This window comes from Columba livia, chromosome 28 (assembly GCF_036013475.1).
Source record: "Columba livia isolate bColLiv1 breed racing homer chromosome 28, bColLiv1.pat.W.v2, whole genome shotgun sequence".
Lineage (NCBI taxonomy): Eukaryota > Metazoa > Chordata > Aves > Columbiformes > Columbidae > Columba > Columba livia.
Window position 1 is genome coordinate 389,201 of NC_088629.1, and position 23,349 is coordinate 412,549.

General features: G+C 49.7%; 6 protein-coding genes across 6 annotated transcripts; 3 read left to right on the forward strand and 3 right to left on the reverse strand.

Moving 5' to 3' along the window:
- Positions 1 to 8,108: 8,108 nt before the first annotated feature.
- On the reverse strand, positions 8,109 to 9,649 carry LOC102097673 (claw keratin). Its single transcript, XM_005512802.2, has 2 exons — positions 9,387 to 9,649; positions 8,109 to 8,983 (listed from the first exon to the last, which is right to left on the reverse strand). Exon 2 carries the CDS (start codon positions 8,960 to 8,962, stop codon positions 8,582 to 8,584), a length of 381 nt encoding a protein of 126 aa, XP_005512859.2. The 5' UTR covers positions 8,963 to 8,983; positions 9,387 to 9,649; the 3' UTR covers positions 8,109 to 8,581.
- A 1,075-nt stretch (positions 9,650 to 10,724) lies between these two features.
- On the forward strand, positions 10,725 to 11,936 carry LOC102095423 (claw keratin). The gene is made up of 2 exons (XM_065042701.1): positions 10,725 to 10,788; positions 11,216 to 11,936. Exon 2 carries the CDS (start codon positions 11,237 to 11,239, stop codon positions 11,606 to 11,608), a length of 372 nt encoding a protein of 123 aa, XP_064898773.1. The 5' UTR covers positions 10,725 to 10,788; positions 11,216 to 11,236; the 3' UTR covers positions 11,609 to 11,936.
- Positions 11,937 to 13,613: 1,677 nt separating this feature from the next.
- LOC135576518 (claw keratin-like) lies at positions 13,614 to 14,557 on the reverse strand. Its single transcript, XM_065042702.1, has 2 exons — positions 14,465 to 14,557; positions 13,614 to 14,365 (listed from the first exon to the last, which is right to left on the reverse strand). The coding sequence occupies exon 2, from the start codon at positions 14,342 to 14,344 to the stop codon at positions 13,955 to 13,957; it is 390 nt and encodes a 129-aa protein (XP_064898774.1). The 5' UTR covers positions 14,345 to 14,365; positions 14,465 to 14,557; the 3' UTR covers positions 13,614 to 13,954.
- A 1,217-nt stretch (positions 14,558 to 15,774) lies between these two features.
- On the forward strand, positions 15,775 to 16,690 carry LOC102095233 (claw keratin). Its single transcript, XM_005512789.3, has 2 exons — positions 15,775 to 15,839; positions 15,939 to 16,690. Exon 2 carries the CDS (start codon positions 15,960 to 15,962, stop codon positions 16,347 to 16,349), a length of 390 nt encoding a protein of 129 aa, XP_005512846.2. The 5' UTR covers positions 15,775 to 15,839; positions 15,939 to 15,959; the 3' UTR covers positions 16,350 to 16,690.
- A 1,677-nt stretch (positions 16,691 to 18,367) lies between these two features.
- Positions 18,368 to 19,579, reverse strand: LOC135576519 (claw keratin-like). Its single transcript, XM_065042703.1, has 2 exons — positions 19,516 to 19,579; positions 18,368 to 19,088 (listed from the first exon to the last, which is right to left on the reverse strand). The coding sequence occupies exon 2, from the start codon at positions 19,065 to 19,067 to the stop codon at positions 18,696 to 18,698; it is 372 nt and encodes a 123-aa protein (XP_064898775.1). The 5' UTR covers positions 19,068 to 19,088; positions 19,516 to 19,579; the 3' UTR covers positions 18,368 to 18,695.
- A 1,216-nt stretch (positions 19,580 to 20,795) lies between these two features.
- Positions 20,796 to 21,831, forward strand: LOC102095054 (claw keratin). Its single transcript, XM_005512788.3, has 2 exons — positions 20,796 to 20,862; positions 20,962 to 21,831. The coding sequence occupies exon 2, from the start codon at positions 20,983 to 20,985 to the stop codon at positions 21,361 to 21,363; it is 381 nt and encodes a 126-aa protein (XP_005512845.1). The 5' UTR covers positions 20,796 to 20,862; positions 20,962 to 20,982; the 3' UTR covers positions 21,364 to 21,831.
- Positions 21,832 to 23,349: the final 1,518 nt, after the last annotated feature.

Sequence of the window (23,349 nt, forward strand, 5' to 3'; positions counted from 1 at the left end):
AATACAGTCATCATTAGTTCTAGTCCTTGAGCTCTGAGTATTTCAATTTCTATTAAGTCAGACCCCAGGGCAGGTCTGTGGGAGCAGAGGTCTGCGTGCTGGGCAGCATTTCTCACCCTGTAACCATCTCAAGTGCGAGGTCTGCCAGGGAGGACACGGGGTGACTCAAATCAGATTTAGCTGCTACACCCACAGACTGCTAAAAATACTTCATTCATTCTCATGCATAATTTGTTTACATTCCTGTGGTTTGTCCCTGATTAAATAACTTCAGGTTTCCATGTTATAAATTGTCATTAAAATTTGAGATGAATGTGTGGGATTCCCCTGGGGGAAAAAGATTCACTTGTTAAACACATCCTGTTGAAGGCTGAGTGCAAATACTTTCAAAGAACTTTGTAAAGGCTGCACAACACCTTCTATTTGCACTGTATTTTTCAGCACTCCACTAACATTATACAACACAGGTTCAGATACCAGCTAGAAGTTCAGTTACTACACAACCAAGTAAAACTCAAGGAGATCAGATCCCAAAACTGGAGTGATCGTTCAAAATTCACATCTTCCCACTCTGTGTCAACGTGAGGACTCTCAGGGGTACCCAGATGATCGCTTGTGAGGCTGCTGAGGTGTCTCAGTCCCCAGGGAATGTTTCTTAGGTGGCCAGTCTAATGAGGAGAGTCTTCAACTACCACCCACTTCTCCGAGAAGACCATCTCAAAGGCAGTCTCCAGCAGCTCCATTTATCCCCCAGTTGAATCTTAGCTGTGGTCACTTATGGTAGTTGTCTAGAAACTTCTACCTATGTGCTGCTGCCTAATGTTGTACAATGAAGAACTGAGGTGGGTGCTGGGGAAGTGGATGAGGAAAATTAAGAAAAATGCAAGACTTAAAGGGAAAATGAGGCAGGTGGTGTAACATCATCAGGGACAACCAGAGGGAGCTGTGGAGGCCAAATATTACAGGGTTAACTCAGTGTCTTGTAAACCCATCTGCATGACTCTGGTTTCAACCTACACACCAAGGAACAGGATTAACAACAAAAAAACCCACAGTGTCATCAGGGAGAACATGCAACACAGACAGATTTTACATCATTTAAACCATTTAATTTGCTTTCCTGCTCTGAACAAGACAGCATTTTGATTTTCTTTTACAATATGTTTCAGAACAGTTCCAGCCAGCACTCTGTCCTGCTCCCTTCATTCCTTTTCCTTCTGTGCTCATTTAACCTGTATTTCCTTTATCATGCCAACTGATAATTTGTTGACAGTTCTTTGTCATTTTTCATTACTCAAAATCTAGTTTAATCCCAGCTAGAAGGGGATTAAAAAGTGCCCTTCTAGGTTCTTCTACTCTATTCAGTGGTTTTTTTGCTGGTCTGCCAAGTCCTAGAAATATGTTGGTAAAGACATGGAAAAGCCGGGAAACCCCAGCCCTCTGCACTTGTGGGGTCCTGACAAGCCTGGAAAGCACAGATCTGGCCAGCAACTGCACACAGCATGGGGTTATCATGCAAGAAGATTTCCCATTTTGACCACCAAAAGTTGTCAAAAGACCTTCAGAAAAGCATCTGTTCCCCTGAGCTGGTAAATACACCTCGAGAAGGGCACCTTTCACCCTCTCAGCTCCTGAGATCAGCTGATGGGACGCAGCTCGGCGAGTCCCGATTAAGAGAAATCTTCAAGGTACAGAGAAGCCTTTTTGGGTTGTGGAGTCTCCTTCTGTGCAGACATTCCAACCCGCCTGGACACCTTCCTGTGTAACCTCATCTGGGTGTTCCTGCTCCGGGGGGATTGCACTGGATGAGCTTTCCAGGGCCCTTCAGCCCCTCACATTCTGGGATTCTGTGATATACTCAGTCCGTGGATTGTTGTGGGGTTTTTTTTCAGCAGCTGTAGAGTTTTGTTAAATTGTGCTTCTTCTGCCATAACTTAGCATTTGTGAGGTGTTTCTGGAAACACCCTCCGTAATTAAACACCATGGGAATGTTCTGAGGACTGAAAACGTTTCACAAACACTTATTAATATGTGGCTTATTCAAATGGTTGTATTATGATAATAGCTGTAGGTGACGCCTAGTGTTGGGCAATAGTACCACCTTAAAGGAGATATATCAAGGTCATTTCTGGCACTGTCCTAATTAGACCATAAATCACTGCCTCAAATTTTGAATTATTCAACTTTCACTTGCAATTTGAATAAAATCAGAAAGCCAGAGTTTCTGAAAGCATGAAAAAGTGGTTCTATACACCAACACAACTCTTGCTACTGATCTGGTCCTATATTTCAGTTCTTATTTGCCTAGTTGGCAGAATTCTTGCAGATATATTATGTGTTCAGATGACGTAAGCAAGCAGACCTTCTTTGAAGTGAAAAGAATGAATCTTGCAGATCTTCATCAGCAGAGCATCCATCCCCAAGCATTTTCCATTGGTAATTTCTTCATTAGCAAGTGCTCCTGACTCAGCTTTACAAACAAAACTTCTGTGCTCTGAAGTTAAACATAACTGGTTTGACCACATAAACTATATCTTAGCTAGGCAAGAGCCATTAATAATGTTGTCCCTGACATACACAAGGGTATAATTTTCTAAAACAATTTAAAATGAATAGACGCTGACAATATTAACATTCTGTATTGTGGGGTGTGCACAGTTTGCATTACTCTCTGCCCTCTGTTGCCTTTATTACCTTTGTTAGTCACTCTAGAGCACAGCACAAAAGCGGGGGGGGGGGAGAGAGAAAATTCTGTATGCTATTGCTACATTACAGAAGAATTTTGAAGAGTTTATTACTTTGTAGTTAAGGAACTCCATCTTAATATGACAGCCAGGATTCAGTTCCTAGTTCTGTCCAGGATAAACTGAAAGGATAATCCAGAGTGTTGAGCTAGCATCCTTTTGTAGGGGTGAACTTCATACTTGCTAAATTTGCTTTGACACATGTTTTGAAATAGGAATTTTGGGATGCTTCCTTGGAGGGAAGAAGTCTTTCAGTTAGAAATTACCAAGGAGTTAGAACCAAGAGACACTGGAATCTTAGAGAAAAAACAATCTATTTCCATGTTTTCATCTGAATTGTGAGCTCCTCTGACATATACAACATTCATCCTACCCTGCTAGGACCAAATCGTGAAAAACCGAGACTACCTCTGCCATAAATCTTGGGGTTGTCCTGTGCAGGGACAGGAATTGGACTCAGCGATCCTTGTGGGTCCCTCCCGCCTCAGGAGGTTCTATAATTCCATGGCACACGCCAATGGGCCGACTGCTGCCGCAGCCAGGGCTAGTGGACGTAATTCTGCCCCGCGCATGATGGGAGGATCCCATGGACACAGAGGCTCCCTCTGGTGGCAGAGGCCACCAGGAAGACCTTGACAAACTCCTCTTCCCAGAAATCAGTTCAGTGCACTCCACTCTTCCCTCTCAGGGAAGCTTGGTACCTTAACATGCCAAGTGCATTTAAATTAATTAAAACCACCACCATCATGCTGTTTATGACATGATGTATTTATGACATTAATTATTCTTATTTTAAGAGGTACCCCTAAGGATCCCCTGGACTGTGGAGTCTATCAGGAATATTCTGGAGACATCAAGAAACAAGATTTCAAAGTAGTTCACAAACATCTGTTAGTATGTCACACATTAAAATAATTTTATGTTAATAGTAATAATATCCTAGTGGGTTTAAACTGCTCTGACCTCATTCAGAATAAAATACATAAAACATTTATTCAATCACCTCCTCATTTTAAGCTTCATAATTGGAGATGGCTTCATTTTTATTTAAAAGATAACTCTGTGATAGCTTTGCTCTTTAAAGTTTTTGCAACAGATAATTCCTCTGGCTTAGGGAAGAATATATCTCTAAACTTCATTAACTTCATATCAGATGAAGAACAAGCCCTGTGTTTCTAGAGATTTACCTGGGCACAGGGACAAATACTAGATGTTAGCTTGCATTTCCAAATAGGAAAATAAATCTCCTGTGTGCTGACACACTGTGCCACCGACATCTCTGAGACTCCCTGTGCAGTCATGTTTTATCAAAGATGAGCCACTGCAAGTCTATTAATTCTTAGAACATTTTAAATTCTTAATGAAATCAGTGGAGTAAAACCAGGAAATTTCAAGATGAAAAGGACTTGCAGGTTGCAAGCTGTGTTTTGTGTTATTACCTAGCTCAGCTTTAGATAATCATAAACAGTGAGCAAAACAATTACAGCAGCTACAGGACTAATACATGCAACAAAGTTTGCTTCGTGAGTAATTAAAGCCCTTTGTACAAAGGGTGTCTCAGCTCCTCCAGGCAATCTGGGAAAGGGTATAAATACTCTCTCTGCGTGAGGCTTTTCTCGCTACTTCTTTTGACTTGTTCTCTCCGGTACGCTGAGTAAGTCTTATTTGACAACTATAAAAACCTCAAGTTTATTTTGGTTTAGCATGAATTTTGGTAAAATTGGGACTAAATCCTGCATAAATATTCTAACTCTGAGACATCTATAGAAATATGTTTACTAACGTTTTCTATGCTTGATAAATGATGTGGAAATAAAACAAGGTCTTTTCAAGACTCCTTTGGGCTGCTAATTTTACAGGAGAATTCCGAATTTCAATATCTTAGTTCTGAAATTTTCAGAAGAGCTCTGAGAATATATTTTAGAATTGTTTTTGCACACATGGAACGATAAGGGGATTCAGTGGGGGGGGGGGGGTGGGTAGGGGGAGGGGGGTGGTGCATCTCATAGATAACTATCCAAGCAAAATTGCCATTTGAAGTTAGTCCTGCGTAGCATTGCTGTTGTTCATAGTCTGCCCCTCCATAACTGATTTAATTGGAGTCACAACAAGATGCACCAGATGACAGATACTATTACTTAATAAAACTGCAGGAATAAGGTTTCCTTTCTAATAATTAAAAATATCATTTTGCTAGTATTTTTATGTGTTTTTACATTGAGGAAATTAAGAATCTTTTAAGGTCAAAACTATGTTCTAACCTAAGGGTATTTGGGGAAAAATGTTATGCATGCGCTTTTTTTTTCCCCCCAAGAATGATGCATTTGAGGATAATTTTGCTTTCCTCTGAATACAGTTGAGACAAGTAAATAAATCAGAGAGGCTATTGTCCTGCCCACTCCCCTGTGCCGGTGTGCTGCTGCCACCTGGTGCAGAACAGCACTTGGCTTCTCAATCGGGAGAAAGTAGCTCTCAGGATATTTTTACTTTATGCTTAACAATATAATAGTTTATATATGAGAAAGTGTTGCTGGCTATATATTTTAGGATCCTGTGTACCACTTCTCCATAGATAAGGTTTACTGATTTTAGATTATCTCCAAATTATGCACATTTTGCATTTTATGCTTACTTACTGTAAGGGGTGCTGCAAAGCTGCTGTGTCCCACACTGGTCTTCCAAACGCTCTCGAGTACAGCAGCTCTGGTGCACGGCAGCACACAGGACTTCACTGAGAACAAAATAATGTTGTTCTTCTTCACCTCTGTGAGGTATCTTTGATTTACAAGTTTAAATGTTATTGTGATGGTATACCATGGAGAACTAGCTTTTATCTGAAGATTTCACCTAAAGAAAGAAATAAACACTGATAAGTATGCATCATACCCTAGCTGAAACTGCAATTTTCTCTTTCGGATTGACAATATCACCACGATACATATATTTTAAGTGATGTGTCCTAGTTATTAAACTGATACTTGTAATCCCCCATATATTCTTAGCCTTTCATTTTCCTGTATTTTAGTGGAACATTTTACTGCCTGATAATAACAGAAATCTTCAAGGAAAATAATATAGGAAATGAAGCAGATTGCTAAAAAAATGACTCAATACCCAAAGCTATTGAAAATCCGGATTTCTTATCCCTTACCCTCTCGCGCCCCATCTGTGAAATGCAGACTCAGGCTCTGCCCTGGGAAGCCACGTGTGGGAGGAAAAGAGACGCCTTGGGAACAGGTTCTGACTTGTCTCCAGGAAATACTACAAAGAACAGGGGGGCTGTGGAGCCGATGTCTGTGTTGGAGGTGGCATGCAAAGAAAGGGGAGGAATTCTGCTCCCACAGAAACAGGAGAGAGCAAGCTTAAAGCAGCAGAATAGAAAGGACAAATAGGCGCAGACTAAGTAAAAGGTGGCAGATACAAAGAAAGGAGCTAAACTGCTGTCTTCGCCCAAATTATCTCTGTCTAAATATCTCTTGCAGACAAGTTGAGAAATCTCAATAACCAAGTGCAGAGGTTTTGGTGGGGTTTGGGGTTTGTGTTTCTTTGGTGGGGTGTTTTCGTTTTGTTTGGGTTTTTTCGTGCACTGTTGTTTTTTTCTAATTCTGCACATGAATTGCAGGCACCCCTCTACCACAGCTAGGCGATGGCTTCTGACCAGCTGGCGTGCACCAACCCCTGCGAGGCCAAGTGTCCCCAGCCCCTGGCCACCAGCAGCAACGAGCCCTGTGTTGTGGCCTGCGGTGACTCCCGGGTGATTATATTCCCACCGCCTGTTGTCGTCACCTTCCCAGGGCCCATCCTCACCACTTACCCGCAGCAAACCGTTGTGGGAGCCTCCGAGCCCTCCGAGGTGGCCCTGGCAGAGCCGCCCACGGCGGCACCTCTACCAGCAGAGGTGACAGGGAGGCTGGAGGCAGCAGTTGAGAAAATTGCCCCCCAGGTGGTTGCCAGACCTGAGCCATGGTGTGCCCCAAAATACTCCTACAGCTATTCTTCCCAATGGACACATCCATGCAATTCATACCGCTCTGGGAAACGGTGGACATACTAAACCCAGCCACAGCGTGCACGGAGTATTTTAAAGAAGTAGCAAAGAAAACTCAAGATGCAAATTGAGGGTGGAGCTGAGCAGCCCGAGTGCTGGGTGCTGTCTGGCTCCAGCTGAAAAGAATGAGAGCTGCAAGTGCTCAGCACCTGTGAAGGCAGGCTCGTGTGCATTTTCTCATTCTGCCTTTAGCTTAGATCTGTTATCCTCTGGCTTTCCTGTTTAGTCATCTGCTTACATTGTGCTTTGTCATATTTCAGTTATGTTAGTGACACTGAGCTTAGAGAGGTGACTTAGGATGCTAGAAATTGCACACAGCAACTATACCAAAGGCAAAAAACCCAATTTTTTATAGACTGCATCACTTTCACCCTGGTGATCAGCCAGAGCCTCGCTGAACCCCTGGACAGATGGTCTTTATATTCTGTACAATTTTGTTCCAGAATTGTGGCAAAGCTGTCTCTTTCAAAATAAATTTTGTGTACCAAAGTATGTTTTTTGGTTTTCATTGCCACATAATCATTCCCTTCTTCTTTTACTTATCAATAGAATTTATAGTGTATTTGTCCATGGTCACAGGTATTCTATGTTTCTTCTTCATGTGCAAACATCACGAAATCCCAGGAATCCTTGTCTATGCCGTCTCATTAAACACGTGCTGAATTTTTTACATTCCCCAAAACCAAGCTGAGTCCCTGGCAGTAGCCACATGTGACTGCAGTTCCTGCAAGGGCTTCAGTAAAGCTGCACTCTGAATCATGTCCATCTCAGGACTGAGAATCTTCCCACCACTTGGCTCCAATCCCAAAACAAGACATGAATACCTGCCTGGACCCGGCAGAGTGGAGAAGTGTGCAGACCATGCACAGCCCTGCAATACCTTGTGTAAACGTTCCCTTAGCTCATGGGGGAAGGATGTCCTGGGGCTACCTACAGATGATGGCACTCATAAAGGCAGAAGCCACAATGCAGGGTGCATGCTCAGTGCATCACCCCAAGCATCATGACCAACCAGTGGGAGTGGGGTGCAGAGTAAGAATGGGAAAGAAATAGGCCACTAGTTTACCTTTCATTCCTCTATAGACCTCACAAACCACAAAGTGGTATTTCACCTTTGAAATCTATCTTTTGTGATGAAACTAATAATTTGCTACTAACTTCCCTACCTTGCATTTCAAAAGTTTTTCCAAGAGAAATTCAGAACTTCCACAAAGGTTTTCATCAAATGAATTGCCATCCAACATTTCCCATCATCCCTCAATTATACACAATTCCAACCACAGTGAGAAACAAATTCAGATAAAAAAAAGAAAAAGTTCATGCAATGCAGATTCTTTAATTTGGAAGGAAAAGGCAATAGACATTGACATCAGGAAATAACACAGAAACAATGGATTGGAAACATGACAATCATGAGGCTGCAGCAAGACACCCACCCCAAAGGTTCCCAAGGGCTCCACCACAATGATTCCCCCTTCCTATTGCAGGCTGGGAGCCTCAGAGCTGGACGGAGCAGGGGACACTCATGCCTGAGGACGAGTACAGCTTCCTTCTGTCCCAACTAGAGGGGAACTTTGGAGGCAGTGCTAGAAAATCTAAAACCATTGGCTGAAGATCTGTAAGATTATTCTGTGCAAAGTAGCAAGCACCATAAAGTTCAAGTAGCTGCTTTGCTACAGCCTAGAGCGGGGCTGACAGCTTTGCTCTGCATCTGGAGGTAGAAGACAGGAGAGGCTACATGTGAAGACCCAGGGCAGAGGCAGCGCTCAGCTCAATGGATATCTGGGGCCTAGCAGGGCCCACAGTTGCCATTGAGGTACCTGTGGCCTCGGCGCCAGCCGCCATATCCACAGCTCCCAAGGGCTCCGTAGCCCCCATAGAGCCCAGAGCTCCCATAAAGCCCATAGCCTCCTAGGCCTCCGAAACCACCACGGCCTCCAAAAGTGCCGCCATAGCCCCCTCCAACACCAGGGGCTCCTGCCGAGCCAACAACGCTGTGCTGCGGGAAGGAGCTGAGGATGGGTCCGGGGTGCGTGACCATCACAGCCGGGGGCTGGATCACCACAGTGGAGTCGGGGCACTGCCGCACGCAGGGCTCGTTGGTGGTGTCAGCCAGGGGGGCCGGGGCGGCCACCCCACAGGAAGGGACGCACAGGCTGGAGCAGGACATCCTTTGGTTCAGCAGGTGAAGCTGCAATACAAGGCAGAGCTCAGGATCAGTGCAAGGCTGATCCCAAATCCCTCCTGCTTTTCTTGTACTTGGAACCTGTATCATCTCGGGCAGTCAGAGCCAAAACACATTCCACAGCTGAAATGCTGGTGTTGACCCCTTGCTTCCCTCACGCTCCCTCGTCCTGACACACCCACAGGAGAGAAGAAAAACTCCTTCTTCCATCGAACACAGATGGAAAGTCAACGAGCACCCGAAGAACTTGAGTGCGTTGGTATACTCAGGACATGCTACCTGCAGGTTTGAATTCGCATCCTTTCCATAGCTCTGAAACAGTGCCTCCACATCCTCACTATGCACTATGAAAGAGTAGCAGTGCCTACAACAAAAGGTACCCCAAGAGACATCCAAAAGATGGACTTACCACAATGATCAGGAGAGTCAAGTGGAGGAAGACGGATAGAGGACAGAGAAGCCCTCAGCTCTTTTATACCTGTCCCAGACTGCCTGGAGCATTGGCCAATAGGCAGTGGCTGAAGCCCCATAAAATCATTAAATCAAGCATACAAGCCTCATAAAACAAATTGTGATGCAGGGCAATTATATCCATCCTCCCTGGGTACACCAATGAGCAAACATGTCCTGAAGGATAAAGGTGAAGGGAGGGACAGCTCATGACACATCATGACATGAAAGACAAGGTGCTACTGCAGCTGACCTGGCAGAACCAATAAACCCCGTTTTGTCCCTAATCCAACCACTTTGCCTACACGCCAGCGTCCTGAGCATTTTGCAGAGATGCTTTGCAATTCTGTGCAAAGCCATCACACCTGTCATTACATCTCTTTTACAGGCTGTTAAACTGAGGCACCTGGACGTTGGGCAAAGAAAGAAGCTATCACACCCACCTGGGCAGCTCCCGCATTCCAGTCGTCATCCCACACTGGCAAGGTCTGGGGACATTTCGGTACCAAGTGCAAGGGGTATCCCTAAGCCTTGAACATTTTACTGCGAGTACATAACATGTTGATTTGTGGCTCCCTGATTCACCCTATGGCCATGTAAAGGACAGAGGAAATGGGTCCCTTGTGGGACAACTCACCATCTATGAAAAGTGTTGGCATGGACTGGGGGTGGAAGGGCGGTGGGATCGGGCACTGGGGACCCGTGTGAGGCAAAATGTCCATGAAGGAGCAGGAGGGCAGGAACAAGACCGAGACACTCTGGGGTCCTTCAGCCACATGCCTGTGAGGGTTGTGCTCCTCGGGTCCTCTCTGGAGGGACTTGGTTACTCATTTGGGCAGCAAAAACTGTGCCAGGAGAGGCTGCGTGACCACCCACAGAAAACCAGGCTGCACGTGGCCACTGTCCCCAAAGGCACCGGCACACTGGACCTGGGCACAGGGCTGGGCTGCTGCTGACTGTGCTGTGGTTGTGCACAGCAATCTCCTGCAAAATTCCCGGGACCTTTCCACATAAACAAAGCATGGGATTAGGAACAGATGGGAGTTTATTGGTGCCTCCAGATCAGCTACAGCAGCGCCTTGTCTTTCATGTCATGATGTGTCACGGACTGTCCCTCCCATCACCTCTTTCTTCTCCAGGGCACGTTTAAACACCAATGTCCCCAATGAGGAGGCATATAATTATCTCACATCACCTGAAATCAGTGTCATGAAGCTTGTCAACTTGATTTTGTAATTCAGCGGGGCTTCTGCCACCACCCCTCGGCTGATGCCCCAGGCAGTCTGGGACAGGTATAAAAGAGCTGAGGGCTTCACTGTCCTCTATCCAGCTTCCTCCACTTGACTCTCCTGATCATCGTGGTAAGTCCAAGTCTTGCCTCCCTCCTTCCTTCCCCAGCAGTGGCTTTCCCAGTGTACCTTTTGTTGTAGGCACTGCTACTCTTTCATAGTGCATAGTGAGGATGTGGTGGCACTGTTTCAGAGCTATGGAAAGGATGCGAATTCAAACCTGCAGGTAGCATGTCCTGAGTATACCAACGCACTCAAGTTCTTCGGGTGCTCGTTGACTTTCCATCTGTGTTCGATGGAAGAAGGAGTTTTTCTTCTCTCCTGTGGGTGTGTCAGGACGAGGGAGCGTGAGGGAAGCAAGGGGTCAACACCAGCATTTCAGCTGTGGAATGTGTTTTGGCTCTGACTGCCCGAGATGATACAGGTTCCAAGTACAAGAGAAGCAGGAGGGATTTGGGATCAGCCTTGCACTGATCCTGAGCTCTGCCTTGTATTGCAGCTTCACCTGCTGAACCAAAGGATGTCCTGCTCCAGCCTGTGCGTCCCTTCCTGTGGGGTGGCCGCCCCGGCCCCCCTGGCTGACACCACCAACGAGCCCTGCGTGCGGCAGTGCCCCGACTCCACTGTGGTGATCCAGCCCCCGGCTGTGATGGTCACGCACCCCGGACCCATCCTCAGCTCCTTCCCGCAGCACAGCGTTGTTGGCTCGGCGGGAGCCCCTGGTGTTGGAGGGGGCTATGGTGGCACTTTTGGAGGCTATGGGGTGTATGGAGGCCTTGGGGGCTATGGGGGCTCTGGGCTTTATGGGGGCTACGGAGCCTTTGGGAGCTGCGGATATGGTGGCTGGCGCCGAGGCTTCAGGTACCTCAGTGGCAGCTGTGGGCCCTGCTAAGTCACAGGTGATGGAGAGGTGCAGAAAAACCCCCTGCACACCCTAAGAAGCAACTTTCCACCTGCATCTCTGGACTCCAGAGTCTGAACAACCGATACGTCCTTGGGGCCCAGCTCGGCCACCTTCTTGTCCTGCGTGATCATCCCTTCAAGTCTTGCTCTCCCCTGATGACACAGCCCCATGTTTGGTGCCTACTCCTGCAGCATGGCTGATGCTCACTGTCTCTGCCCACTGCCAGGAGACAGAGGATATCAGTGGCCACGATCCTGCTCTTCTCCCTGCTCCCTTCCTTCCCCAGAACCGCAATAAAAGCTCTGTTGCACTGCAATGTTGACCACTGGATTTTCTTGATCTTTCCCCCATATCTAATACCACAAGTGGGAGTATTGGCTCCCTGGGTCATCCCCATCCGCTCCCACATGAGGCCTCCCAGGGTGACCTGTAGAAGCTGCCTGCCTTCCTCCTGCCTGCCCTCAGGCATCACATCCCTCAGGGAGAGGCTCCCCCAGAGAGGGGCCATGATCATCTGCTCTGTAAACAGCTTGTCCCGCTTTGCCCTCCCTGTCTTGTCCGTACATCCTGCACTCTGCAGCTGAGAAGGAGCTGTTGCGATGCACAGTGGGTCTGCTGTCCCCTCTGGCCATTCACCATGGGCTGCCCGCAGCCAGGGTTGTAGAGTTTGGTTACCAACGGAGCCACCTGAGGGCAAAGGTCTAGGTCAGAGTCACTTCGGAGGCCACAGGTCAATAGGGGAGAGGGTGACCACTCCCCAGCACCTCCACAACTGCCTTGCCTCTATCCTATCCACATTCCTGTATCCCTCCTCTTCCTCCTTCTGCTTCTCCCAATCTCCTGCTGCTCCTTGGAGCACTTTTGGCTTGTCTTGTCTCCACCACAGGAGCAGAACTTCTTTGCAATGTTCCCTGTGCCACCCACTTGTGTCCCGGGTTCATGGCTCTGCTGAGGCAGCACAGGAGAGCTCCCTCATCCCCACGCACTGGACCAGACTTTGCTGACCCTTTGCTGCCCTTCCACAAGCACCAGCCCACAAACTAGTCCATAGTGTCACATGCCCACCCAACGCACCAGCCCACAGCAACCTTGACAGCATCACCAAGATCCCCTTCCAACACTGTGCCCTCAGAAGCACGGGTGGGACACCACATGATCCAGGAAACAGCAGGTGGTTGAGAGCCAGTGCAGAGGGATCTGGGTAGATATGGGGACAGGCAGAGATGGAAGAATCCTCAAGGGGAACGGAAGACATGCAGACTTCTGTTCCAGCAGTGCTCCTGCGGTTTTGCTGCTTTTTTCCCATCCCCTGTGTTCACAGTTGTACACGACACATCTTTTCCTGAGCTTCCCAGCACTGACGGATGCGCTGCCACACTGACCTTCCTAGTGCCTTCGGCCACAACTGCCTCTGTCCAAGACCATCCTGCACTGCTGAGATCACACGTTTAGAAGATACTTGGGAAGGGAGTGACCTCTTGAGGGAAGGCACTCCAACCCCCGCTCAAAGAGCTTTGCAGTTCCGGTGACTGGATACTCATGGCTCTGAGAGGACACTTGGGAAAAGTTGGCTGTGTCTCTTTTACCCCTTCCCAGCTCCTCCAGTTCTACCTTGGCTCGGGGGCATGGCCAGCAGCCCCCTACATGCAGTGGTCAGCTCCCCATTTCCCTGGACCTCCAGATGTGACCATGAACAAGCCAAGAAAAGGTGGCAATGCCAGGTATGCTGGTTGTGCGGAGGATTTGGAAGAGCTTCCTTAAGATGCCTCTGGCACTTTCAGGGTTTTATATTGTGGGCTTTGGGAAGTCATTGTGCTTATTGGTGGTGGGAGACCAGAGAAAGCTCAGTGGGATGTGCTCTACGTGACCCAGCTGGGACTGTGATCATCAGTCGTAACACACTGACCAAACTGCCCAAAAGTCGTAACACACCTTGTGGTTTGGGGGAAACAGGAATGAACAGGTAAGTATCAAGAAAACTCATGGGTCAACATTGTAATGCACCACAGCTTTTATTGCAGTTTCAAGGGAGAAGGGAGTTGGGAGTAGGTCAGGGCCCTGGCCAGGGCCTTCCGCCTGTCTCCAGGCAACAGGGAGAGAGACAGCGCGCCTCAGCTGTGCCGCAGGAGCAGGAACCGAATGCAGGGCTGCGTCATCTCAGGCCAGTGACTCTTGAAGGGATGATCAGCAGGGCAGGAGAAAGGCAGAGTTGGACCTTAAGTATGCACAAGGTGTCCAGGGTGCAGAGCTCAGCGATGCAGAGGGGAATTTCTTCCTTCAGTCGTCAGGTGGAGATGTGCCAGGGTTTCTCCAGAGCTCTCCTTCTTCTGGGGCTTAGCAGGGGCCACAGTTGCCATTGAGGTACCTGTGGCCTCGGGCCCAGCCACCATATCCACAGCTCCCAAGGGCTCCGTAGCCCCCATAGAGCCCAGAGCTCCCATAAAGCCCATAGACTCCATAGCCTCCAAGACCCCCAAAACCACCACGGCCTCCAAAAGTGCCGCCATAGCCCCCTCCAACACCAGGGGCTCCCGCCGAGCCAACAGCGCTGAGCTGCGGGAAGGAGCTGAGGATGGGTCCGGGGTGCGTGACCATCACAGCCGGGGGCTGGATCACCACAGTGGAGTCGGGGCACTGCCGCACGCAGGGCTCGTTGGTGGTGTCAGCCAGGGGGGCCGGGGCGGCCACCCCACAGGAAGGGACGCACAGGCTGGAGCAGGACATCTTTCAGGCAGGCACAGAGACCTGGAAAACACTCCAAGGATTAGGCGAGGCTGTGGGGAAGGGGCTGTATTGAGAGAGGCAGGAAGAAAACGCCAAGAGACTTCCCAGAGCTGGACTTACCCGGTTGATCAGGAGAGTCAAGTGGAGGAAGCTGGATAGAGGACAGTGAAGCCCTCAGCTCTTTTATACCTGTCCCAGACTGCCTGGGGCATCAGCCGAGGGGTGGTGGCAGAAGCCCCATTGAATCATGAAATCAAGCAACAAGCTTCATGACACTGATTTTTTGTGATTTGAGACAATTATGTGCCTCCTCATCAGGGTTACTGGCATGTAAACGTGCCCTGAAGAGGATAAAGGTGATGGGAGGGACAGCCCGTGACACATCATGACATGAAAGACAGGGCGCTGCTGTAGCTGACCCGGCAGCACCAATAAACCCTGATCTGTTCCTAATCCCACCACTTTAACCTACATGCCAGCATCCTGATCATCTTGCAGAAATGCTTTGCAGTCCTGTATACAGCCATCATGCCTGTCATAACCTCTCTTTTACAGGCTAGTAAACAGAGACCAGGAGGCTGATCAAAGAGAGAAGACACTCCACCTGCACAGGGTGTCTCCTAAGTGTCCACCGCCTCCCAAGGCTGGCAAGGGTTGTGGGCTCACAGGGCCTGGTGACAGCTCTAAGCCTTGGCGATGTCTATACCCTTGGTGGGTCTTTGGGGCTTGCAGGTCCCCTTGATGAAAATGCAAAGAGCACGCTGCCTGACCTGCATGTCCCTCTGGAGAACATGGGCACTGGGGACCCGTGTGAGGGAAAATGTCCATGAGGAAGCAGGAGGGCAGGAACAAGACCGAGACACTCTGGGGTCCTTCAGCCACATGCCTGTGAGGGTTGTGCTCCTCGGGTCCTCTCTGGAGGGACTTGGTTACTCATTTGGGCAGCAAAAACTGTGCCAGGAGAGGCTGCGTGACCACCCACAGAAAACCAGGCTGCACGTGGCCACTGTCCCCAAAGGCACCGGCACACTGGACCTGAGCACAGGGCTGGGCTGCTGCTGACTGTGCTGTGGTTGTGCACAGCAATCTCCTGCAAAATTCCTGGGACCCTTGGTAATCTGCAAGATTACCAAAACACTGGGACATACGTAAAGAGGTGGGATTAGGAACAGATCAGGGTTAATTGGTGACACCATGTCAGCTACAGCAGCACCTTGTCTTTCATGTCATGATGTGTCACAGGCTGTCCCTCCCATAGCCTTTATCCACTACTGGGCACGTTTTAATACCAATGACCCCGATGTGGAGGAAGATAATTGTCTCAAATCACATGAAATCAGTGTCATGAAGCTTGTTGCTTGATTTCGTGATTCAATGGGGCTTCTGCCACCACCCCTCGGCTGATGCCCCAGGCAGTCTGGGACAGGTATAAAAGAGCTGAGGGCTTCACTGTCCTCTATCCAGCTTCCTCCACTTGACTCTCCTGATCAACCGGGTAAGTCCAGCTCTCGGAAGTCTCTTGGTGTTCTCTTCCTGCCTCTCTCAATACAGCCCCTTCCCCACAGCCTCACCTAATCCTTGGAGTGTTTTCCAGGTCTCTGTGCCTACCTGAAAGATGTCCTGCTCCAGCCTGTGCGTCCCTTCCTGTGGGGTGGCCGCCCCGGCCCCCCTGGCTGACACCACCAACGAGCCCTGCGTGCGGCAGTGCCCCGACTCCACTGTGGTGATCCAGCCCCCGGCTGTGATGGTCACGCACCCCGGACCCATCCTCAGCTCCTTCCCGCAGCACAGCGTTGTTGGCTCGGCAGGAGCCCCTGGTGTTGGAGGGGGCTATGGCGGCACTTTTGGAGGCCGTGGTGGTTTTGGGGGTCTTGGAGGCTATGGAGCCTATGGGCTTTATGGGGGCTCTGGGCTCTATGGGGGCTACGGAGCCCTTGGGAGCTGTGGATACGGCAGCTGGCGCCGAGGCCACAGGTACCTCAATGGCAACTGTGGCCCCTGCTAAGCCCCAGAAGAAGGAGAGCTCTGGAGAAACCCTGGCACATCTCCACCTGACGACTGAAGGAAGAAATTCCCCTCTGCATCGCTGAGCTCTGCACCCTGGACACCTTGTGCCTACTTAAGGTCCAACTCTGCCTTTCTCCTGCCCTGCTGATCATCCCTTCAAGAGTCACTGGCCTGAGATGACGCAGCCCTGCATTCGGTTCCTGCTCCTGCGGCACAGCTGAGGCGCGCTGTCTCTCTCCCTGCTGCCTGGAGACAGGCGGAAGGCCCTGGCCAGGGCCCTGACCTACTCCCAACTCCCTTCTCCCTTGAAACTGCAATAAAAGCTGTGGTGCATTGCAATGTTGACCCATGAGTTTTCTTGATACTTACCTGTTCTTTCCTGTTTCCCCCAAACCACAAGGTGTGTTACGACTTTTGGGCAGTTTGGTCAGTGCGTTACAACTGATGATCACGGTCCCAGCTGGGTCACGTAGAGCACATCCCACTGAGCTTTCTCTGGTCTCCCAACACCAATAAGCACAATGACTTCCCAAAGCCCACAATATAAAACCCTGAAAGTGCCAGAGGCATCTTAAGGAAGCTCTTCCAAATCCTCCGCACAACCAGCATACCTGGCATTGCCACCTTTTCTTGGCTTGTTCATGGTCACATCTGGAGGTCCAGGGAAATGGGGAGCTGACCACTGCATGTAGGGGGCTGCTGGCCATGCCCCCGAGCCAAGGTAGAACTGGAGGAGCTGGGAAGGGGTAAAAGAGACACAGCCAACTTTTCCCAAGTGTCCTCTCAGAGCCATGAGTATCCAGTCACCGGAACTGCAAAGCTCTTTGAGCGGGGGTTGGAGTGCCTTCCCTCAAGAGGTCACTCCCTTCCCAAGTATCTTCTAAACGTGTGATCTCAGCAGTGCAGGATGGTCTTGGACAGAGGCAGTTGTGGCCGAAGGCACTAGGAAGGTCAGTGTGGCAGCGCATCCGTCAGTGCTGGGAAGCTCAGGAAAAGATGTGTCATGTACAACTGTGAACACAGGGGATGGGAAAAAAGCAGCAAAACCGCAGGAGCACTGCTGGAACAGAAGTCTGCATGTCTTCCGTTCCCCTTGAGGATTCTTCCATCTCTGCCTGTCCCCATATCTACCCAGATCCCTCTGCACTGGCTCTCAACCACCTGCTGTTTCCTGGATCATGTGGTGTCCCACCCGTGCTTCTGAGGGCACAGTGTTGGAAGGGGATCTTGGTGATGCTGTCAAGGTTGCTGTGGGCTGGTGCGTTGGGTGGGCATGTGACACTGTGGACTAGTTTGTGGGCTGGTGCTTGTGGAAGGGCAGCAAAGGGTCAGCAAAGTCTGGTCCAGTGCGCGGGGATGAGGGAGCTCTCCTGTGCTGCCTCAGCAGAGCCATGAACCCGGGACACAAGTGGGTGGCACAGGGAACATTGCAAAGAAGTTCTGCTCCTGTGGTGGAGACAAGACAAGCCAAAAGTGCTCCAAGGAGCAGCAGGAGATTGGGAGAAGCAGAAGGAGGAAGAGGAGGGATACAGGAATGTGGATAGGATAGAGGCAAGGCAGTTGTGGAGGTGCTGGGGGGTGGTCACCCTCTCCCCTATTGACCTGTGGCCTCCGAAGTGACTCTGACCTAGACCTTTGCCCTCAGGCGGCTCCGTTGGTAACCAAACTCTACAACCCTGGCTGCGGGCAGCCCATGGTGAATGGCCAGAGGGGACAGCAGACCCACTGTGCATCGCAACAGCTCCTTCTCAGCTGCAGAGTGCAGGATGTACGGACAAGACAGGGAGGGCAAAGCGGGACAAGCTGTTTACAGAGCAGATGATCATGGCCCCTCTCTGGGGGAGCCTCTCCCCGAGGGATGTGATGCCTGAGGGCAGGCAGGAGGAAGGCAGGCAGCTTCTACAGGTCACCCTGGGAGGCCTCATGTGGGAGCAGATGGGGATGACCCAGGGAGCCAATACTCCCACTTGTGGTATTAGATATGGGGGAAAGATCAAGAAAATCCAGTGGTCAACATTGCAGTGCAACAGAGCTTTTATTGCGGTTCTGGGGAAGGAAGGGAGCAGGGAGAAGAGCAGGATCGTGGCCACTGATTTCCTCTGTCTCCTGGCAGTGGGCAGAGACAGCGAGCATCAGCCATGCTGCAGGAGTAGGCACCAAACATGGGGCTGTGTCATCAGGGGAGAGCAAGACTTGAAGGGATGATCACGCAGGACAAGAAGGTGGCCGAGCTGGGCCCCAAGGACGTATCGGTTGTTCAGACTCTGGAGTCCAGAGATGCAGGTGGAAAGTTGCTTCTTAGGGTGTGCAGGGGGTTTTTCTGCACCTCTCCATCACCTGTGACTTAGCAGGGCCCACAGCTGCCACTGAGGTACCTGAAGCCTCGGCGCCAGCCACCATATCCGCAGCTCCCAAAGGCTCCGTAGCCCCCATAAAGCCCAGAGCCCCCATAGCCCCCAAGGCCTCCATACACCCCATAGCCTCCAAAAGTGCCACCATAGCCCCCTCCAACACCAGGGGCTCCCGCCGAGCCAACAACGCTGTGCTGCGGGAAGGAGCTGAGGATGGGTCCGGGGTGCGTGACCATCACAGCCGGGGGCTGGATCACCACAGTGGAGTCGGGGCACTGCCGCACGCAGGGCTCGTTGGTGGTGTCAGCCAGGGGGGCCGGGGCGGCCACCCCACAGGAAGGGACGCACAGGCTGGAGCAGGACATCCTTTGGTTCAGCAGGTGAAGCTGCAATACAAGGCAGAGTTCAGGATCAGTGCAAGGCTGATCCCAAATCCCTCCTGCTTCTCTTGTACTTGGAACCTGTATCATCTCAGGCAGTCAGAGCCAAAACACATTCCACAGCTGAAATGCTGGTGTTGACCCCTTGCTTCCCTCACGCTCCCTCGTCCTGACACACCCACAGGAGAGAAGAAAAACTCCTTCTTCCATCGAACACAGATGGAAAGTCAACGAGCACCTGAAGAACTTGAGTGCGTTGGTATACTCAGGACATGCTACCTGCAGGTTTGAATTCGCATCCTTTCCATAGCTCTGAAACAGTGCCACCACATCCTCACTATGCACTATGAAAGAGTAGCAGTGCCTACAACAAAAGGTACACTGGGAAAGCCACTGCTGGGGAAGGAAGGAGGGAGGCAAGACTTGGACTTACCACGATGATCAGGAGAGTCAAGTGGAGGAAGCTGGATAGAGGACAGTGAAGCCCTCAGCTCTTTTATACCTGTCCCAGACTGCCTGGGGCATCAGCCAAGGGGTGGTGGCAGAAGCCCCGCTGAATTACAAAATCAAGTTGACAAGCTTCATGACACTGATTTCAGGTGATGTGAGATAATTATATGCCTCCTCATTGGGGACATTGGTGTTTAAACGTGCCCTGGAGAAGAAAGAGGTGATGGGAGGGACAGTCCGTGACACATCATGACATGAAAGACAAGGCGCTGCTGTAGCTGATCTGGAGGCACCAATAAACTCCCATCTGTTCCTAATCCCACGCTTTGTTTATGTGGAAAGGTCCCGGGAATTTTGCAGGAGATTGCTGTGCACAACCACAGCACAGTCAGCAGCAGCCCAGCCCTGTGCTCAGGTCCAGTGTGCCGGTGCCTTTGGGGACAGTGGCCACGTGCAGCCTGGTTTTCTGTGGGTGGTCACGCAGCCTCTCCTGGCACAGTTTTTGCTGCCCAAATGAGTAACCAAGTCCCTCCAGAGAGGACCCGAGGAGCACAACCCTCACAGGCATGTGGCTGAAGGACCCCAGAGTGTCTCGGTCTTGTTCCTGCCCTCCTGCTTCCTCATGGACATTTTCCCTCACACGGGTCCCCAGTGCCCATGTTCTCCAGAGGGACATGCAGGTCAGGCAGCGTGCTCTTTGCATTTTCATCAAGGGGACCTGCAAGCCCCAAAGACCCACCAAGGGTATAGACATCGCCAAGGCTTAGAGCTGTCACCAGGCCCTGTGAGCCCACAACCCTTGCCAGCCTTGGGAGGCGGTGGACACTTAGGAGACACCCTGTGCAGGTGGAGTGTCTTCTCTCTTTGATCAGCCTCCTGGTCTCTGTTTATTAGCCTGTAAAAGAGAGGTTATGACAGGCATGATGGCTGTATACAGGACTGCAAAGCATTTCTGCAAGATGATCAGGATGCTGGCATGTAGGTTAAAGTGGTGGGATTAGGAACAGATCAGGGTTTATTGGTGCTGCCGGGTCAGCTACAGCAGCGCCCTGTCTTTCATGTCATGATGTGTCACAGGCTGTCCCTCCCATCACCTTTATCCTCTTCAGGGCACGTTTACATGCCAGTAACCCTGATGAGGAGGCACATAATTGTCTCAAATCACAAAAAATCAGTGTCATGAAGCTTGTTGCTTGATTTCATGATTCAATGGGGCTTCTGCCACCACCCCTCGGCTGATGCCCCAGGCAGTCTGGGACAGGTATAAAAGAGCTGAGGGCTTCACTGTCCTCTATCCAGCTTCCTCCACTCGACTCTCCTGATCAACCGGGTAAGTCCAGCTCTCGGAAGTCTCTTGGTGTTCTCTTCCTGCCTCTCTCAATACAGTCCCTTCCCCACAGCCTCGCCTAATCCTTGGAGTGTTTTCCAGGTCTCTGTGCCTGCCTGAAAGATGTCCTGCTCCAGCCTGTGCGTCCCTTCCTGTGGGGTGGCCGCCCCGGCCCCCCTGGCTGACACCACCAACGAGCCCTGCGTGCGGCAGTGCCCCGACTCCACTGTGGTGATCCAGCCCCCGGCTGTGATGGTCACGCACCCCGGACCCATCCTCAGCTCCTTCCCGCAGCACAGCGTTGTTGGCTCGGCAGGAGCCCCTGGCGTTGGAGGGGGCTATGGCGGCACTTTTGGAGGCCGTGGTGGTTTCGGAGGCCTAGGAGGCTATGGGCTTTATGGGAGCTCTGGGCTCTATGGGGGCTACGGAGCCCTTGGGAGCTGTGGATATAGTGGCTGGGCCCGAGGCCACAGGTACCTCAATGGCAACTGTGGGCCCTGCTGAGCCCCAGATATCCATTGAGCTGAGCGCTGCCTCTGCCCTGGGTCTTCACATGTAGCCTCTCCTGTCTTCTACCTCCAGATGCAGAGCAAAGCTGTCAGCCCCGCTCTACGCTGTAGCAAAGCAGCTACTTGAACTTTATGGTGCTTGCTACTTTGCACAGAATAATCTTGCAGATCTTCAGCCAATGGTTTTAGATTTTCTAGCACTGCCTCCAAAGTTCCCCTCTAGTTGGGACAGGAGGAAGCTGTACTCGTCCTCAGGCATGAGTGCCCCCTGCTCCGTCCAGCTCTGAGGCTCCCAGCCTGCAATAGGAAGGGGGAATCATTGTGGTGGAGCCCCAAGTTTTGCATTGCTGCAGTCTTATCATTTTCATGTTTCCAATTCATTGTTACTGTGTTTTTTTGTTTCCTGCTGTCACTGTCTATTGCATTTTCCATCCCCATTAAAGAATCTACATTGCAACAGTAACTTGTCTTTTGATTGGTTTGTATGAGTTTGCTCTTCTTATTTTCCATATGGGTCAGGAATATGTTGATAATGAAACTCAAACCGCATGATTAAACATCCAAGGGGCAGTGGATTAGCAAACAGGGTTTGTGAGAGTTTCAACATCTTGTGAAACACAACCTTATGTTGTAGCAAACGATAAAGACAAAGCAGCTATTAGCACCATTCGGAGACAACTTTTGAGGGGAAAAGTATCAATGAATTTATTTGTTACTCAGTGGGACTTTTCTCAAGCAGGAGTGTACAATGTCTCCACATTTTTCCACACGACAGTCTGAGAAGTTCAAAGCACCTCTCAGACGCTTGTAACTGTTTTATACACTCCTGCTGTGCTATTACTTGATTAAAACCTTACTGCTCTTGTTAGGTGAATAATAGTCACTTCAAAAGTACACGTTGAGACATTTTAATGTGTGCTTTAGCCAGAATTTCATTTTATAGCCTTCAGATTTTTCATTCAGATGTGGCTCTGTATGACCAACCATAATAGATCCTACAGTTAGTTATTTTGCCTTGTCATCCCAGAAATCTGTATTTATTTCTAGTCTTATCTTGAGGTTTCCTGGAGTGGAAGAAACATATATGTGTGTGGCAATCCATGGATTTCTAACTAGGTCCCCTGTACACAAGCAGTCTGCTGAACTACTGAGATATTAACAATTATTTTAAGCTAACGTTGATTCCTACTTGTGCACTCCGAGACACTTAGTACTATCCAGTTTTTACTTTCATAACTTTCCAGATTTTATTTACATAATTAGCTAATTAAAAAAAATGAAAGGATGACCAGTTCCAGCGAAATTTATAGACCTTAATGTCAAGATACAGGTTGAACAGTAACTTGCACCGTGCTGCTGCAGGGAACAAGTGAGGCAACGAAGTCAGTGAGTCCCTTCCCAGGAACAAAGCTCCTCAGAAACCACGAGAAAGGTCCATCCCAACCGCTGCCGAACGTGTCACCCACAGCTTTACTTGCAAAGATTTTCAATTCATTTTGTAGTCATGAGCACAGGTGTATTGTAGCACGACTGAGCTCTGTCCTCTGGTGAGATTGCCCTCAAAAGTGCCTCTGTGTGTGTTCAAAGGACAGCAATTACATTCACAATGAAGGTTCTATGGTTTAATAGGGCTTTCAAAGCACTTCACTGGCTATTTTATGCCTAGACTCTGTTACAGCACCGTACTATTAAGAGGTTAATACTACTGCCAGTTGGGTACTTCAGTCATGAAGTTAATTCACACTCACGTCATGGAATCTCACCCTAATAACAAATGTGTGATTGTGCAGCCTGGGAACTTCAAGCCATTTCATTGACATTCAAGTGGAGCCTTGCGGTTACACTTGCAAACAGTTGTTCTTATCAGCACTTAATAAGGTGACCAGGAAGTGTGCCATTTTCTGCTCTGTAACATATCAGGTCTCTAAATCCAGAAAGCACCCCAGACACTGCCAGAACAAAAGCACTTGAGAAAGAGGAA